General features: G+C 39.1%; 1 protein-coding gene across 4 annotated transcripts in view; it reads right to left on the minus strand.

Moving 5' to 3' along the window:
* Positions 1–19,280, minus strand: part of trit1 (tRNA isopentenyltransferase 1) — a 33,757-nt gene that overhangs the window by 11,327 nt on the left and 3,150 nt on the right. For 2 of the 4 annotated variants that reach the window (XR_006247071.1, XM_043218006.1), the window contains exons 2-7: positions 8,816–8,956; positions 6,740–6,838; positions 6,430–6,584; positions 5,213–5,355; positions 5,024–5,135; positions 1,682–1,794 (exon numbers count right to left, since the gene is read on the minus strand). Coding sequence is in view for 3 of the 4 variants with exons in the window: in XM_043218006.1 (XP_043073941.1) it covers positions 1,682–1,794; positions 5,024–5,135; positions 5,213–5,355; positions 6,430–6,584; positions 6,740–6,838; positions 8,816–8,956 (763 nt within the window). In the remaining variant the exon portion in view is untranslated. The remainder of the gene's footprint in view (positions 1–1,681; positions 1,795–5,023; positions 5,136–5,212; positions 5,356–6,429; positions 6,585–6,739; positions 6,839–8,815; positions 8,957–19,280) is intronic. The other 2 variants (XM_043218007.1, XM_043218008.1) reach the window with 2 other exon arrangements.

Below are 19,280 nucleotides of genomic sequence, written 5' to 3' on the forward strand. Positions count from 1 at the left end.
TTTTTGATGCATGAAAATGTGGTTGAATGTAAATGATTGCTTGTGAATCCTTTGAGTCTTTTGTGCAAATCTTTTCAAGTCATAAAGTTGTAAAAGGTTAAAAACAAAGACATAAAAGCACACGGAAATGCAGCTGTGCAGGTTGAGATCCAAAAAAAGTTACTACTAAAAAGTACTGTCATGCAATATTAATACATTTGTATCATTGCAAATAAATATCCACCTCCTCTTCTACACAACTATGGTGTAATCATGATATGGTAAATTTTACAGCAACCTGTGGCACCAAGAGCTGAAATGATTGCATCATGAGCCTCTCGTATGTTTGAAGTATGTGCAGTAGACAACAGAACTATACTTCTACTATAAAATATTGTAAAATGTGTTTTAAATTGTTACAATGCTGAAATTTCAGATTCATTACTCCATTCTGCAGTTTCAGATAATCCTTAAGAACGTATTCTAATAAACATTAATTTTTATTGTCGATGCTGAAAACAGCTGTTGCATAATATTTTTGTGAAAACCATGAGATTTCTCTCTTTTTTTTTTTTCTTCTTCCACCATAATCCAAATGCAGGTCCAAACGCTTCATCAGATCCCAAAGCAAACAAACACTGCTAACATACACTAACTGTGCACTGTTGTAAATCATCATAATTCTAACCTTTTTCTCTCCACATTCTTATTTGGCCAGACAGGGGTTTATCTTGAATCTAAACTCTTAAAATACTGATGTCAGGGATCACAGACAGCAGGATCCCTACAAAACATTAACACAATTCACAATCCATACCATAAAATCAAAGCAAACTAACAAAAATTCAAGAGCAGCATTGTTGACTTCATGGCCTATTGACAAGTCAGTAATGCTCAGCACTCAACAAGCAATCCGTACTTATGAGCTCTCAGCAGACAAGAGCACCGTTATGATTGCTGCAACTTTCATGCTTAGCGTGCCAGTAATTGATCTTGACACCAATCCAACTGACTGACAGAAAGCGAGAAAGAGAGAGAGAGACAGAGGCACGTTTTCCTCTCTACAGCCCCTCAGCAGCTGTTAACAGAGACTGAGAGCGTTCTGTCTTAAACGCTGAATGTTTTAGACATCTGATCAGACTCCAACATCACTGCAGCTGTCAATCCTCAACTGAAAATCACAAGACAATCCCTGCCTGTGGTAGCAAAATGGTTAATCAAATAAATTCACATATGAGTATTTAAAAAATAAAATGTTCCACAGTGAAGATAAGTCAAAGACATTGTGTGACCCCTTAATATTAATTTAATACGTTTGTTTGCACGTGTCAAACATGCTGGCATAATCACAAGCAATCATTATTATAATGAGAATTAATCACCAGCTCTTAATTATTGACATGTACAATAAACATGTCTGATGGTGGTAGTGATGTTTTTTCATTACAATTATAATTTTATTCCCTGATGGAAGTGGTTTTGTTACAAATGTTCATTTTCAAAACTAAAAAAAAAAATGCTTTCAGAATGAGTCTGTGTTTGCTCTCTTTTGTGTGAAGTCAGCAAAGATTTCATAACGGTTCTCATACAGAAAAATTTCAAGAACATCAACATTCTCACTTCAGTTCATACTCGAAGCCTGAAATGAAAGCTGTTTACAGTTTAACTACAAAAGACGAAAAGGAGGTGAATGACTCCTTACCTTTAATCTTCAGTTTATTACGTTCTTCCTGGCTGATGTCTTCACTTGCTGTCAGGTAGTCGTGAAACTCTTTAAAGCCAATAGACTGGAAGATGCCATGCTGATAGTCCTGACTGCAAATACAAAAGGACAAATATATATATATATATAAAAACAGCAATTCAGTTGAAAATGTAAAAATGAACCTAAATCTGAAGTATCACAAAAAATAATCCTCTGCTGTGCCATTTTTCTTTCATTTCCTTATCTATGCTATTGATTAATTACAGAATAATTTAAAGAGGAATATTATAATTATTAGGCCTTCTGGGCGAACTCAAGGGTGAAATCACATCCAGTGTATAATGGGACCCAATTTTAGATGGAAATGCGGTCACTGGGTGCATCAGAACACCAGCCCCTGGGGTAAAAATGAGTCATACAGCTCACAAAACAAAGATCAGCCGGTCACAGGGACACAGACAGTGCGGACGGAGAGAGGGGGAGGGGGTCTATTGACAGGACAGAGCAAGATAGACCGAGAGGGAATGGAAAGGAGAGACAGGCAGAGTCTGACCTTGCTGCCTTGTGACTGCTCCCTGTGTAAGGTGAGAGGGCCGGCGGAAGGGCGGCAGATGCAGACAAAAAGAGGAAAAGGGGGAGAAAGAGAGTGGGATGAACTGAGGAAAGAGGAGAAGAGCGCTCGGGTGGCAAGATTGCCAGCGAAGACGTCTGAGAGGGAGGCGGGGTGCGATCGGCTGGACGGAGCGTCGGGCGATTGGCCATCAATCAGAAGAAGCCACACCCAAAGCGGCCCAGACACTGCTGTGTCATCAACATCCATCCACACACACACACACACACCGCAGTGCAGTCTGCCTGCCAATATCCCTGCACAACAGAGCATGTGACAGCACTAACAATCAATAATTAATCACCTTTTCTAACAAATATTGTTAGTGCATCAGTAAATAAAGACTAAAGCACAGGACACGGCATCATGGGCTTTGCTGACGTTCTGATTGCTCCAAGACCCAAAGATTACAGCGTGAAGTGGTGTGTCATATCTATAGCCTGATCGGCAAAATGCACTGACAGACACTGCGCCATTGAACGATGCTTGTCGTCACAAAAATCACCGCTTCTAACCTACAGTCGTTAGTGGATCCTGGGGCAAGTCTGTGTGGTTGCTAGGGTGTTTTGGGTGGTTGCATTTTTATTTGATTCCTATGCCGTTATGAAGGGTTGCCAGGGCATTTTCATGTGATTGTTAGGGTGTTATGAGCAGTTGCATGAGCATATCTATGTAAAGGGGGTTATGATTGCTTGCTAGAATGCTACATTTACTTGTGATTCATAGGCTGCTATGAATGGTTGCCAGGGCATTTGCATGTGAATGTTAGGGTATTACAGTGTAAGTGATTGCATGGTCATATCTATGTGGAGATATTATGAGTGGTTGCCAGGGTGTTTCTATGTGCAGGGCTCTAGACTGCAACCAAAACGTGTCAATTTTTCATTAACGCACAAGTTAAAATTTTTCACGCACAGTTGTCATCTGCTGGAACATGTTCCTGTTAACCAATCAGGTTGACCAGCTTGTTTGTTTGTGCCGTTTTCAGATCATAGTTTACGTCGCTCCCATGAAAAATGAGAGTGTGCACATGGTTGCCAGATTATTTAAAATAAGCAAAACAACGAGCATAACGTGTATTAATGTATCAGCAATATAACTGAACTCTGATTCTGGGATTTTAACTTTGATATCTGGCACCCGCTCTCATAACATAGTAGAGCAGGTTACAATAACATTGTGTCTCCTTTTTTTGACTGATTTTTTAAAAATACATTTTAGTCTCCTCTTATTTTGTCAAAATTGCATGTTGATATAGTCATTAGTTATCGTTTGACCTTATCATCCTGTCTTCATCTTAATTATGGGAAAATGCTCAAATTAATATATAGTGTTAGAAGTAGTTGCATGGGCTTTTCAATGTCCTTTGGCTGTTAGGAGTATTCGCCAGTGTTTTCATGTGATTGTTAAAGTCAGGACACTCTAAGCAGACTTCAAAGATCTAGTGGCGACGAAAACTCACACTGATGTCACTTAGCGCCGGCAGCGTCTGAACCAAAAAGCTACATTTGAACACGCCTCACAAACTACAGCCAACTGCAAACTAAACGCATGTGTTCTGTGCCTGCATGAGAGGAATTCAATGTCTATATTAATAGCATATTTTCCTTATTTTACATGGTGGTTATTGCTTTCTATGAGTGGTTACCAAGATGTTTCTATGCACATGCCAGGGTGTCATGTCTCAAAGTCTAACACTGATGATTGTACAATCTTAACATAAGCAAAAGCAACAGTAATGGCAATGCTTGGCTTTGAGAAGCATAATAAAAAGGAAAGCACATCCATTTTCAGTTAATTTTAATACCATACATAAGTACCATACATAAGTTTATAAGTTAGTGTATGTGTGTTAATAACAATAACAACAATAATAATAAGACACATACATAATATAATTATTCTCTTTATAAATGAGAGATTTGATGAAATGTAAAAATCAATTCATTAGATAATAGGCCATGAATCTGTCTAATGCTAATGTCACGGTCCCATTAAATGTTATGCAGCAGTACAGACCAATAAATTTCCCTTTGAATTCAAAGTCATACACATTAATGCAACCTCTCATAACTCCATGTACTTTGACATTACTAAAAACACATCCGAGTCATTCCACCAGCTCAGTCTCTTTGCCAAAAACAACTGACATCTTCATGAGAGTTATTGAAAACATTTGATTTGTCAAAGCCCTGGTTTCCCACCATGACTAAACACAAGAACCCCTCCTGACAAGAACAGCAGGTGATAAACTTGCTAGAACTTGTTAACTTAAAAGGTCTGATCTGCAGAACAGGTTCAGCCAGTGAAACTTCACTTTCTTGTAATTCTTTGACAGTTGAAGAAAAGAAAAAACAGCTGTGCGGCTTGTGTGTCAGGCGGCTTGTGTGAGAAGTTTCACATGGTTCATTCAGAGGTAATACAAGGATTATGAATACAAAAAACTGACCTAGTTACAAAACTTAATAGAAGATCTTAAAAATAGAGGTGCACAACTGTTTGTTTACTGATATTTTTCACCAGTTACTAGTTAAACTATTATAGATACTGATGAATGCATAAAGTCAAAAACTAAAAACAGTCAATTTTTAAATACTTTATGGCACATTTGTATCATTGTTTTGTTCTGTGAAGTGCATGCAGGACAGTATTCAAGTTAGCATGTCCACGTGTCAATGTTCAGCTCATTGTGAATTTTTCTAAAAATGTTACACACCAGTGAATACTACCTGTTCTCTTTGATCTTCCTCTCATTAAAGCGTTGGTGAAAATCTTTAAGCTCTTCAATCACCCCAAGCGACAACATCTGATCCACACGCTTGTCCAACCGCTCATCTAGAGCTAGAGAGGAGGATGAGTGAGGAAATTAAATAAAGAAACTGCAAACATGTTACAGTACCAATTCACAACAAAGCTACCATTTGTTTTGCAATGCAGCCAGAAGATGCAAGGGTCCTTGAACCGCAAAGGCCCCCCAAGACAATCTCCTCCATCCTGTCCACGCTGCTCCTCCAAAAGCTGACTGTGTGGAACCCCAGTGTCCATGAACACCTGCAGACTCCTGCAAATCAACTGACCATCAACTCGTACTCAAGATACCATATAACCTTCAGGTAAATTAACAATGCATTTCTCAAAAACATTTGAAAGATTTCCGCATACAAAACCTCAACTGAACATATTACTTTGGAAAAAAAAACACACCGCATACCAAACAGGAACACGATGAACTACTGACAAACAACAATGGATGAACAATAAGGTTCGTCACACTGCAGAGGTGCATGGGATTTTGTCAAGCTTGTCAGTTCCTCAAAAGGAGCTGATATCAGGAGGAGACATCAGCACTGTGAACTGTGGGAGAGGAGCTCTTCCACCAAAGCAACAATGCAGACGCAGTGGCACACAGGCTGGCATCAATTAAGCATGCACACAGTGCTCAGAAGAGGTGCTAATCGGCCCCTTGATACCAATCAAACACCAATTGAGGCATGTGAAAACAGACATCAGCAGTTCTCCCACACAAGTGGAAAAAAAATAACCAAACAGATGCAAAAAGAGATGTCCAACAAATGCCAAAATTTACCATGGCGATATGATAAGGTTTCCACCCAAGTTCATGTCAACTCAACAGCATTCATTGAAAGAAGAATAAACAGTAAAGACGCAGCAAATAGGGTAACTGATATTTGAAAAGCCCAATTAACTATAACCATTGTGCATTTTAAGGACTTAACGTGATAGCTTGAATTTTAATGCTACATAATGGTTACAAATAAAAAAAATAGGTATGTTTATGTATACAGAGTTGGAGTCAAGACTAGATGTCTCATGACCAAGACCACAACCAGGCCCCCTAAAATCAACATCCAAAACGCAGACTTAATCAGCCAAGCCTGTGGGTCCGAGACTCAAGTGGTCAATTTTAATGAACTTAAACCCTGAATTTATTGCAGCATTACTTTCTAACGCTGGACTACTTCGTATACTATTTTCAGACCCACGGAATTCTAGCAAATACTTTTAAATTATACCATGTTGATCTGAGGTAGAGGTAGATAATCACAGGATTATTTTCCTGTGACTGGTAATTAACCTTTGCCTCAATGTTTTGTGCTACCACTGAAGTAATTACCTTGCAAGCTTGCGTGCATCATGAGGGTGCAATATGGCTGCCATGTCAGGATCCACCTCCTTCAACCGTCTGTGAAGTTCAAGAGCACCCAGTTTCTCGAGCTCCGTCTTTGATTCAAAGGCCACGCCCTTTTCTGACTCCGTGTCACTCCCCTGCTGTAGGTCAGACAGAGGAGGACTCTATTAGAATAGATCTACCAACAGATGCATAGAAAACCTTTTAACATTACTCAGATTTACTAGCGCTGGTTCAAAATGTAATGACTTTGGCACAGAGCAATTGTTTATAAAACATTAAAATTCACATTTACCCCAGTGACGAGGAGCACGTTCCATAAAATGGACTCAATGTAGTAGTTCGTGCCTCCAACAATGATGGGAAGTTTTTTCCGTCGATGCATATCCTCTATGTAAGACATTAAGGAACTCAAACTCCCATACAATGAATGAATTTTTCGAATGAATGACAGTATAGTTACAATCAATACATAAATTATGCACAATGATCATCATTGTGAAACCACACTGGGTTAGACTGCAAAGTGCTCGACTGAAATGCAATATCATATTTCTAGATCTATAGCTGCTCTAGCAATAATACATGTAATGTCCAGGCCTGGTGCCGTGAGAGGGCAGCCGGTTCAACATGACTGCTGGGATTCTGCTAAAGATTGTAATAAACGGCATCAAAGGCTTCCTCAGTGGAGCAATTCGATAACTGCTTCAATAAGAGAAGGCGCATCAGCACTCCCCTCGATCGAGATGGACAAACACACACACACACACACACACACACACACACACACACCCGGACACACTTCCAGGTCACATGCATCAAAATCAAAGCAGCCTGGCCACGCGCTGTCCACCCCACCCACATCACTCTGTGATCCCCCGAGATGGAGGTGGAGAAAACGAAAGAGGAGGAGAGAACAGCAAGCAGCAGGAAAGGGGTGGGGGACGAGAGCATTAAGGCATTTCTGAATGGTTATGACAGAATTTTGGGCAAAAGCAACTAAATTAACAACAAAACCTCGACTATTAATTTTGTAGGAGAAAATAGAGTGTGCTTTCTAGTAGTCATCACCGCTCTTCAGTGTGGAAGAGAGACTAGAAAGCACATCACCCGCCACTCCTCATTTCTTGTGCGAGGTGTCTGCGGCAGCGCTCCTCCAGACACTGCGAGAGCCGCCCCACCTCCTCGCAGCATCTCCCTCAGCTATTAATATCCTCCTCATCTCTCAGCAAACATCTGCAGCAGGCGGGCGGGCGGGGAAAAACGAGGACAGCGACGCGCCGTGCTCTCCGTCTCCGGTACACGCATTTCCAGTTATGCCCTTGCATTTACTGAAAGAGCATGCCGAGGGAGTACAACCCAGCGCCCACTCATAAAATGCCACAGCCATTCTTGCGGCTCGCTGGGAAATGCCATATTCCACAAAAGACGAGAAATTAAAAGATTGGGATTTGCATTCAAACAAGGCACAGTCTCACAAAAGCAGTGTCACTGATGTCAGGGAGGCGATGACATTTTAAAAGAACAATTACTCAGAATGATCATTAAGAAGTTTGCAGATGATATCTTAAAAGGCTGAGTAATGGTCCATTAATTTCATCTGCAGAGACAAAATAGAAAGCATTTATATTTAGATGGGTCCGTCAACTATACTTGTCAACTAAATGAATCCCTGCAGCCGTTAATTATGGGGAGTAAAGATTGGGCAAAAGTAGCCGACTAGTCATCCAGTTCCAGACTATGGAAGAGGCTAAAGAGCAAGTAGTCTCAGGTAGCCAGACCTTCAGACAACCAATAAAACAACTAGTCAAATTTTTTTTTGCAGGGCATCATGTATATAGGGCGTGGAAAAATCACCAAAATAACAATACAAATCTCTTGGGCACATTTTAAAGATTCTATGTTGCGAAATTAAAAGATCTCTCACATTTTGAAAATCCATCCAATTAAATGTAATTACTTTCTTACTTGTAAGTGCTTGCTTGTCTTCAGTGAGCTTGAGTTGTGTGGGATTTTTTTTTGTTTTAGTTTTATTTCAGCATTAGTTTGTGATAAAGTTATGAAATTTCTATGGAATCAAATTTTGATATCAAATCAAATTATTATTTATGTATAGCAAAAATAAATAGTTATACATAATATATAACAATTAGATAGAGTTATCGTCCTTAAGAGTGAACAAGCCTTTCGTTACAAGCAAAGTCTACAGTTGTGAGAATCTCATGACTGGCTTAAAAAAAAAAAAAAATAGTTTAAGAGTCACTTGCTCATGAATCAAGCAGAGACATGGAAAAATGCCTTAAATAATTTAATTTGACCAGGAGCAGTCTGGAATTTTACTATGAAGGGTCGGACCTTTCAGAAAGGATATGAGCGACAGAGCCTTGTTCCTGAAGTCCACCACGGTGTATCCACTAACCAATGGATCCAAAAAATTGATCATGTGATGGCGACACTGGGCTTGCTCCTCCTCTGTAACCTTATTGGTGATGATGTCCAGCCCTTTGTAAACCTGCAGTGAGAAACCAAAGAGATCATATAAACAACGATGCAGCAAGAAGACGTTTATGTACAGTAAGGTACAAAGGCAGGAAGTAAATGTTGCATACTTTATACACCACATGACAGTTTTCGCCTGATTTATCATAACATAACTACATGAATCCTTAAAGAGAATCCTTTCAAAAACTGTCCAGTGAGACAACTTTTTTGCTCCGTCCTACATAACTACAGCCACGATTCTTCATGAGGATTGTTGTGTCTGCCTGTCGTGTAGCAGCAAAAACGCATTTATGTGCACATCAACAGAAAGATCCATTATGTTTGACGAAACGCAATGAAAAAAATTATTCCAGTACACGAATGAACAAGAACCAGCTCTGAATTCAGCATCAGTCTATAAGTAGACAGCGTTGCGGTCATTCAAGGAACTTGTCAGGGGTGTCAGTAGGGTTTCAGGATCAAGGGCATGCGTGCACCACCACGGCTAAATTCAGAACAGCTTACCGTAACTCCTCTGCCCTTGCGTGCCAATTTGGGCAAGTTAGGAAGAAATGCTACTGAATTATTGAGATCTTTTCCCCTGTGCTCTCCACAGGACATCCCTGCCAGCGAAATCTTGGTGAGGTGAATGGGGAGAACGGCATATGAGGAGAGACAGGAATTCAGCCCATTCTCTCCAGAGCAGAATGGTAAACACCAATAAAGGGGCGCGATTAAGACATGCAGAAGGTCTTAATCGCCTCAGAACTTGGCATGGTACTGTCGTTCTGTTTTTTACTGCCCGAGTAAAACGCCTGCTTTTTAGAGCCAGCCCTCTTGAATGCAATACTTTGAATTTACAGGCCTCTAACTCTGTGAAAACTTGGAATCAATAACAGCTGTTTTTCAATCTTGAAATACAAATAAAACCGAGAGCTGGGTCACTATGCTTGTTAAGATAGACTAACAAAGCAGAGAGTTCACCAACAACCACATGAACTTTCATAAACACGGAGCCCGAGTACAAAATGCAACACTTTTGGTCACTGTAACACCGTTGCCAAAAACAATGCGGTAAAGCTAAAGTTCAGCAGGTTAAGACAAGTTGCTGAACAATGTTTAAATGTAAAAGTGGGTGTTCATTTGTTAATTTGCCTTGCTATTATCCATAAACTGCCGGTATGGACAATCAAATCCTCATGAGTTAACTACGAAAAGAGCATTTTAAAACCACTAGAAAAACAACAACTAAATGCTGAGACTGCCGATATGCCGCTAATAATGTTGCACTGTGAGGGATCGATTCAACAAAGCACATGGCCAGAGACACCAGCATCCTGGGAGCTCCACAGCTCTGTAGCGAGGTCAGGTGACAGACAAACAAATGAGGGTGGTGACAAGTTCTACAGATGGTGGAAACGGCACCTGCCATCTCAAAACAAAAAAGAAAAAATTATTAAAATGTAAAAAGACAGAAAAGAGCTACTGACAGAAGAAAAGTAATTATTAAATAAAGTAAATATTTTTATTTTCTTGTGCAAAAAAAGTATTCCTGCAGCCTGGCTGAACTGATGACATCATTAAAATAGTCCATGTGACCCTACATTTCTGCGTCCTATTCGTATCAGTTACGTTGCTGTCAGAGGAGGGTCAGAAAGCTCTGGGCTTTCATCAAAGACATTTTAATGTGTGTAAATTATCCCTTTTATGTAATGCATCAAAAATGAGGTATAGATATAAATCTAGCCCCAAGTGACATTTTAAAATCGGGTCGATCAAGTTGGAATAACTTAACACATATCTCCTTGCTTCAGCAAAAAAGCTACATTTTAGCATGAGTAAATTATACCAAATTATACAGTTTCAGAATGTAATTTTAACACTGTTGAAGCTGCAGTTAACACGAGAGTGAAACCAATCGGTTCGATTCAGTTTGGTCTATTGCCTCATTTAATCGTCTCTGACTGCATATTCTTTAAATCATTTTTTTTTTTCCACAACTTGAATTGTACTCTACTTTCTCACATTATTTTCTACAGTTTGAAATATAATTGTATTTAAAAAAAATACTGACAAGGACCTAAAGAACAGACGCAATAAAGTGGAGGGAGAATATGCATACAGGACGGCAACATGTTCCTTTAAGGTTAGATTTGAAAGAAAAACCATTACATTTTGATGACTAAAAACACCACATAACCAAAAACACCTTGCAACTATACCACTCGTTTTTTATATTTTTTTGCATGTGTTCATTCGTACATTTTAAGAGGTTGTATAGATCACGTATGAGCTAACCTCCAGATTGAGACTAAAATTACATAAAAGAGACACTACAAGAAAAAGGGGGTTTAGGGTGCATGTGTGTGGCAAAGGATGACAGAAGGCCCTGTGAATGCAGAGCCTGGTCATGTGGCTCTCATTTGGGGCCACGTTTCTTAGGTGCTGCAGGCATTAGCGGGTTTTGTTCCCTGCACCCGTTTGTTAGGCTCCGTACCAGCCTCTCAGTGACACAGAGCCCACCCTGTGCTTCAGGCTTCAAATGACCCGTGTGCCCCTTTACCACAGTGCATTTCATTTTTATTCGCTATACCTGATAGTAGTTTAATAGAAGGCATATTTAATCTGGCACAAATGCAGACGTGCCTGTGAGGGACGGACGTGTCAGGTTGGCATGCAACATGTTGTCAATCATTTTACAGATAAAATTGGAATATTTTGTCTCCTTAAAAATCTGTGCTATTTTAAATGTCAAGGCACAACATATAAAAGATACGGGGAAACATCTGTTACTGGCCATCTTTAATGAATACTGTCACAGTCTTGCTTGCTATAAATTGATGGCAGATTTCTTGCAAAAAAAAAAAAAATAATAATTCTAAAGGGTTTAACCCATTACATATTTTTTTTAATTATTTATTTTTCAAACAACATGTGTGTACAAAATTTGTCACAGTGTGTTGTTTTGTTGTGTACCTCGAGTACAATCATTTTACAGAAGGAATACTGGAACTGGAATATTCTGTTCACAAAATATGTGGAGAAACACTTGAGTATATTATGCAAGGAGAATATAAATTTAGCAAATAAAATTACTCCCCAGATTTAACAAACACTGGCACAAACTTTCTGACAAAATTTCCAGCTTGATCTAACAGCAATTCTTACATATTTTCATATGACCTCACTCTTTCAAATTCATAACGTTTTTGCTAAATTGCACATATTTTATGAGTTGCCAATACACATGTACATGTACGAGTGGCATATGCCTAACCCCACCACTAAACTTACCCATCACTGGGCTTTAATTGTATAAAATCGTACAAATGAGGCCACCTCATAAAATATATATGAGCAGTTCATGAGACGTTGTTGAAATTTCTCACGAACAAACATTTCAAACTGGATGAGAAAGATTTAATGGTTTCACTGCACGACATAGTGAACAATTTGCACTCCTGTTCCTCTCAGGCTCATTTTTTGTTCGCATTAAATGTTAACCATCTAGTTTTCTGACTTTCATCTCACAGACATGTTTCGTTTGACTGATTAAGCCATTGAATATTCTTTTTATTTTTTCCCGATAGCCTTTGTTGCGCTTGCCTCGTTTTGTCTGGTTGACGTCGCAGTGCTGAAGTCCTGCTGTTTGGTCTCATGCCCTTCCATGACTTGAATGGCAGGCATCTAATCCCATGCAGCTGCCAGTGTCTCTGTGTGTGTGTGTGTCTGTGTGTGTGTGTGTGTGTGTGTGTGGATATGTTCTAGAGAGCCAGAGTGTCTAATTGAAACTCATTATTAATGAGGACAACTGGTCCACAGAGGGGGGATTGAAAGAGAGGAGTGGAAACGGGAACAGAACAAACGTGGACTCCATATTTCACACACACACAATTTCACATTTTCCAATTGTAAAAAAATACAATAACAGCATTTATGAGGTAGTAACAGTCGCGGCAGGGTGAGAGAATCCCAGAGCTCAGCAAACACAAGAACAGAGCAAGAGACGGAAGACTCGGTCATCACAAGTCTGCGTGTCGACCACAGCCCAATGGGGTGGGGACTATTTTTCTTTGTGTGAGACTGTGTGAATGAGAGTGTGTATACATGAGACCCCAAGAAAAAGAAAAGACAGAAAGCAAAGGGAAAAGGGGGTGAATGAGCAAAAAGGGTATAGTGAATCCAGTGACCCAAACCGCAAACACTCAGACGAGTCCCCAGACAATGGCTTTAGTGTTGAGCTATTAGAGCCGGCCGCGGCTGATCCGCACAGCACCTCAGGCCACGCACGAGACAGCTGCTCCCCACTATTCAGACAGGGGGAGGGCACTGGAGTGGGAGGAACCAAGACAAGTGACAGTATGACCAACAGCAAGACTGACGCAAGTCATGACAACCGACTAGATGATGATGGTAAAAGCTGGAATCCAGAAATCACACGCTGCCTGAGCAAGTACTACATTCGATGAACACCGCAAAATAGCCTGCCATCTTCCCACATGTGGACATGAACTTCTCCAGAGCTGCTGTGTGCGCCACAGACCATTTCAATTGATACAAAATTGACATCTTATACTCCAAAAGAACATAGAAATTTTGTAAACTACTAAACTGCAAAAGCTGATATGGCACGCTATTCAATCATTAAAAACTGAATTGACCCATTAAAAATTGATAAATTCAAACAGAATTTGAGAAAGAAAAAAAAAATTCATAGAATCTTGGCAGTGCAAAAAAATGATTTTAAATTGTGTAAGTTTAATAGTTTTAGTTAATTAGGCATATTTACCTTTAAAAAGATATTTTGAGGGGAAAATGAATTTGGGACATGCTACATTCATCATGTTAATGACAGAATTGTTACGTGACCCAGTTAGTTGTTAGTTAGTTGGTCACTTCACAAATCCTCCCTCGTGGCACCATGGGAGTGTAAAGTGTCCTTTGGCTACGCATGTCATCTGAAGTCATATGGCATCAATTCATTTGAATTATATGTATTTAGTATCTGCTACTAAATGTATTACTAATGTGTCTGGTCTTTTTTTGCCATCAAATTCAGATGAAACAAAAGTAACATTTTTAAGTTGAATTGGAGTTGTCTAAAAGCCCAAGAGCTAGTGATTTGTTATGCCTAATGAAACAAAAGTTAGGCTAGCAGTCTAATCAGCAAACAGTGCACTGAGCTACTATGCAAAGCAGTTAAATACAAGCTACCGAAATAAACAAAAAGTGAGAAGTCTTTGGACTGTAACCTCTCATATACAAGGCTGGTAAACAGTCTGGGAAGCGCCATGTTTCACCTAGTTCATCTAGGCGAAAACTGTTCTAGGAAAGTATCTAGGAAAGTAATACCTCTCCTCAACAAGAGGTTTTTAATTTGTACGAATTTATGATGCATTGATAGAAATGGGAATAAATGAGTAGTCTCTCCTGCATCTTTCCAAACCACTCCTCCTCTCCTCCAGGAATGGCTCAGTGAAGCCAAGCTAATAAATCATTCATGATGTCGCTCTTGCTTTAGCGCTATCGTGCAGTCATCATTTGTGGAGGCTTTCTGAATCGCGCCACACTCAACACCACACCCACAACTAACCCATTTCCGCACCTCGTTTTAGGCGTTTTCTAGGTGGATAGAACTGGGCGCCAGAGGAGATGAGCAATGGAGAATAAATGAGAGACATCACTTCGCTTTAGTCTGCACCGAGAGAACGGCACGGGAGTTTAACTGGATATCAGGCCGATCTTGAGCTCCGTCAAGGTTTCTCAGACGCTGGGATGAATGCAGACGTCACAGCGGGCATGTGCTGTGCCGCCAGTCATAGGCGGCCAGACAGACTGACACAATTGGATTTTCATTCATTCAGCTCAAATTGAATTTAGCTGCTGGTGTGTTTGGCAAAAGGGGGGAAATGGCTCCTTCCAAAAGCATTTAGCGCCTGAGCAAACGCAGACAAACTGACTCGGCCCTTCAAAGCATAAAAGGCCACGTTAACCCTTCTCCTGTCATCTACATATTTAAATACATTCATAAATAATCTGACATATGTTTACAGTAATAGTTCTGCTAAAAATGACCTGTTATTTAGAGCTTTTTAAACCCAAATGCTGTTGATTTTTGGATGTGGAACCAACATTTTATTTTTTTATATTTCTTTGTTCCACAAAACAAAATAGCCTATAGAAATAACATGCCTATAAATATATAGCAGCTATAAGAGCTAATACCTAACGTAGAAAATCTTTTTTTTTTTTAAAAATAAATATAAATATATATATATATAAAAAAAAGTTTTACAAAATAAAACAAACCACTAACAAAGTAAAATGTTTATATATATATATATATATATATATATATATATATATATATATATATATATATATATATATATAATAAATGTATAAAATTACTAAAGCTGGAATGAAAATATTTATATTTAGAAATATTAAAAAAGATACATTAATACACAGAATAATCTAATTCCATTACTAAAACATTCAATTAATTCTGAATTTCAATAAACACTAGCAGCATACAAATAATACAACAGATTAATTTAAAAACACTGGTAATAATATACATTTCATCCTCACAGTTTTAAAAGGATATTATGTATGGAAATACATTTAAATGAAAATTATAATGCCTGGGTCAATTATTCTATTAAAAATGAATCTCATATTAATGCAAAATTAAAACCCATTAATCAATTGACAGATGAGGCACATTGTGGCAACTGTATGACTAAACCTCTGGGAATGGATTAATCTGCAGAGCAGCCTGATTGCAATAATTGCCGGGTACATTTACATGGCTTGGCCCCTGTGGGTTTCCAGTGCTGTCCATGCAGCTTTCAGACAGCAGGTTCTGTCTGCTTTGAGGTCTGATCCATTAATCCAGCATGCAGGGAGATGTTAGTGCGAACAAGTGCTCAGACAGGTGCTACACCTTATCAAAGAGCTCAGAAAAAAGGAGCAGAAATTAGACAAATGCTTTAAAGGACTGCGTCCAGCAGAGTATTTAAATCAGGTTGATAAATGTTTCCCTTTGAATTACGGTTATCCTGTGAAACAAGAGAGCACAGATGAGTCAAGGCCTGTCATTTGTCACGTGGGGAAAGATGGTGGAGCAGAGGGAGAGAGAGGAAGAAAATCCTCTGAGCAAATCTACCTTTCAAAGAGTCTTCACATCATGTCACAATGCTAAATCAAGTCCAGCTAAATAGTTATTGAGTATGTGAATAGACATTCAAGGCAAAGAGTTAAAACTGGTTTCCAGAGAAGACTGATAATCAAGAGACAGGAAATGCTTCACAGTCTGCATTTACTGAAGGGCAAATGTTTGGTGGATTCTAATGCTGATAAAATGTTCACAAGTCATGAGAAATTACTCATTACATTCTTTTCACAATTTACTTTTGACCAGTGGCCCCAAATACTGTACGTTTGATTTTAATGTCTCCGCTTGAGAAAGAAAATGAAATGCACCAATATCAAATTCATTTGGTTTAATTGGTTATTTGTGTAAATTACATTTAAGCCATTAATATTATTGTTCAAGTAATGTCAATGGAAAAAGTAGGCCTATAATACACTTATTGATATATAGTTTATTATAATTTTTTATTCACATGTTGATATATAATTCATATATAATTCAAAACATTCACATTCATCTTGACATTACTGCATCAAAAACATCTCATCTCAGAAAACACTTGGTGCTGAATGCTGAATGTGTGATGTCAATCGACTGAATAAGCTTGAGAGCTTTGCATTGTACCGATATATAATCTCCCTATTATTCACAGCTTTAAAGAGAGCCAACGGCAGCCCCGTGTTATTAGTTACCATTCATTATAACCGGGCTTCAGTCATTTAGCAGGTCACTGCCTCTCCAACATGATGGCGTGGGTGTTTGTACAGGTTTTTCTGGGGTGTCTCATTTCTCTGTAATCCATGTTACCATGATACCCTTAAACTCTCTGGATTGCTTTTACACTGATCAAAAGCTGACACCAGCAAAGAGGAGTACGAATTGGTTCCGCATCAGTGAACCCAAACACCCTAAAGTCCATTAATAACCATTTGCGTTAAGGTCTCCCGGTCCTTCGCTCATATGAATGGCTGATGAAAACGGCTGCTGGGATCTTGAAGACCTTGTGTGAAAGGCAGGATGCCCTAAGCATCTAAAATCCCTTCTTACTTTTCTTAGGTTACAGCCTTAGTGACCTCGGCCAGGGGTTCCCATGAGAGGTTCGACCCGAGGTCCATTGAATTCTGCCCTCTTTGACCTTTTAAGTCACTGCTCGCTCCAACAGCAAGTATTTGGGTACCAGACTTCAACAAACCATTATTTAAATATTCAATCCTAACCTGACCACAAGAACAATCGGTCGCTCTCTCGGCTTAGTCCCATTCTAACCCTCCGTACAGTACTGCCATTCAAAATGTAAATAGTGTCCTGTGTAAGCCGCATGGCCGTTGAATGTCCAATGAAAGCTACTGAGCATAATAGGCATGGAGGCACCAATTCAGCAAGTCAATAGCGGCTTCCCAGTAGTCTGCCTGCAATAGAACTCAACAAAAAAAAAAAAAAAAAAAAAAAGAAGCCTAACTCACTCTTGCACAAACATGCATTTACTATCTATGAACAAATGCAATACTTTTCAATATAGCCTACAGATACGGCAAGCACACATTTACTGCTGCTGGGGCAATCCAAAGCTCTCATTGTGTTTCTCGTGGAGCGTTACACCAGCGAGGGGTCTTGGAGGAGCCAGCTTGCAGCTCAGTGTGTGAGCAGTGGATGGGACTGCAGTGCAGCACAAGGGGAGGAATTTTATTAGCGTAACCCAATTAACTGCACCAGGTGACAGCCATGCCACTCTCAATAGAGCATTACATCCTCAAGGAGGCCGCATGAGCGAAGGACAACTAAAGGTTCGAATTTTCTGTGGAAAACATGAGGAGCTTGCCTTTACATAGGTCACCAAGGAGCATTGCTAGATTATTCTAGAGCATTTAAAATAAATGACTATCAAACAAAGGCTGAAAAATGTGTTGCATGTTTTAAAGTGAAGCACAGCACCGTGTTTATATGTTTAAGATCCAGTGTTTTCAGTATCTCAGAATGGCTTGGTTCAGAATAAAGGTCACTGCAGTCTGAAATTTTCTCATGCGTTTTCCTGTTTTTTCCTATTCTGCATCATTTCCTACCAAAATGCTGAACCTGAATTTTTTGTTGTTGTTGACAAAAACTTGTTGCAGTGTATTAATGTGATCGACAACATAAGGTTGTATTTATTTTATAACGTATGCAAATTTCAGACAAACGTTTTGGACTCGGTGTGCAATGGCCTTGACTTTTTTTCTTTTTTTTTATGTGTATTTGGCACCAACCATTTTTAGACTCATTTTAGATGTTTCCTGTGATATTTATCAAAAATGATGATGTATTAGAATTTTAATTTGAAAGCTGTGCTCTAAAATTAATTTTTTTAATATTATAGAATTGAAATACAATTTTTTACAGTATAATACTATTTTTATTTAGTAATTATCACTTTACACCAACCAGCCAAAAGCATAAATCAAAGCACATCTCTCTTCAACAAGCCACACAATATATACACCTACATGCCTCATTGGCGACTGTTTTTGTGCTGCAATATAATATCTTATTATAGCGTTCTCAACGTCATTCACCATAGTAATCACTTAATATACGAAAGATGCCACAATCCTGCACAGAATGGCTCTGTGCAAAGTATAGTGAATTACACCAAGTTCACCGTTTCAAAATGTCGGCCGCTTCTACGTGCCTGAAGCAGTACAACGGGGCAACTATATATGCATAAGGCAATAAAGGACTAGGGAAACAACTAATAAAGTAGTTATAGGATAGCTAAAAATAGGACTAGACAAAAATGCTAGTTACATTTTTTAAGCATAGACATCGAATGTCTAAAGGAAAGTAACAAAAGAGCAATCGACATAAAAATGCCTTGCCAATAATGTGCTGGATTTATAAAGATCATGCAATTAGCTGAGGAAATTATAACTTTAAACATGTACGTCAGAGTTCTTAAACTGCATGTCCTGACACACTTTTAAGCCATAAAATGCATGAACTACACCCAGTTCAGCTTTGGGAATGGGCCAAATTTCCACATCCTGAATGAGGCTTTAATGTACAATTAAACTGACCCAAATTCAACAGCAGAAAAGTCCCTTTCTACAGAGAATAATAGACAAGCCTATATGTAAATGCGGTACCAAACCTTCCCTAAGCCCACCCCCTGAGTTCCCAGGCCTAGCTTCCCGGGGCCCTGAGAGCACAAAAGAGCCCATGC

This window comes from Puntigrus tetrazona, chromosome 19 (genome assembly GCF_018831695.1).
Source record: "Puntigrus tetrazona isolate hp1 chromosome 19, ASM1883169v1, whole genome shotgun sequence".
NCBI classification, from domain to species: Eukaryota; Metazoa; Chordata; class Actinopteri; order Cypriniformes; family Cyprinidae; genus Puntigrus; species Puntigrus tetrazona.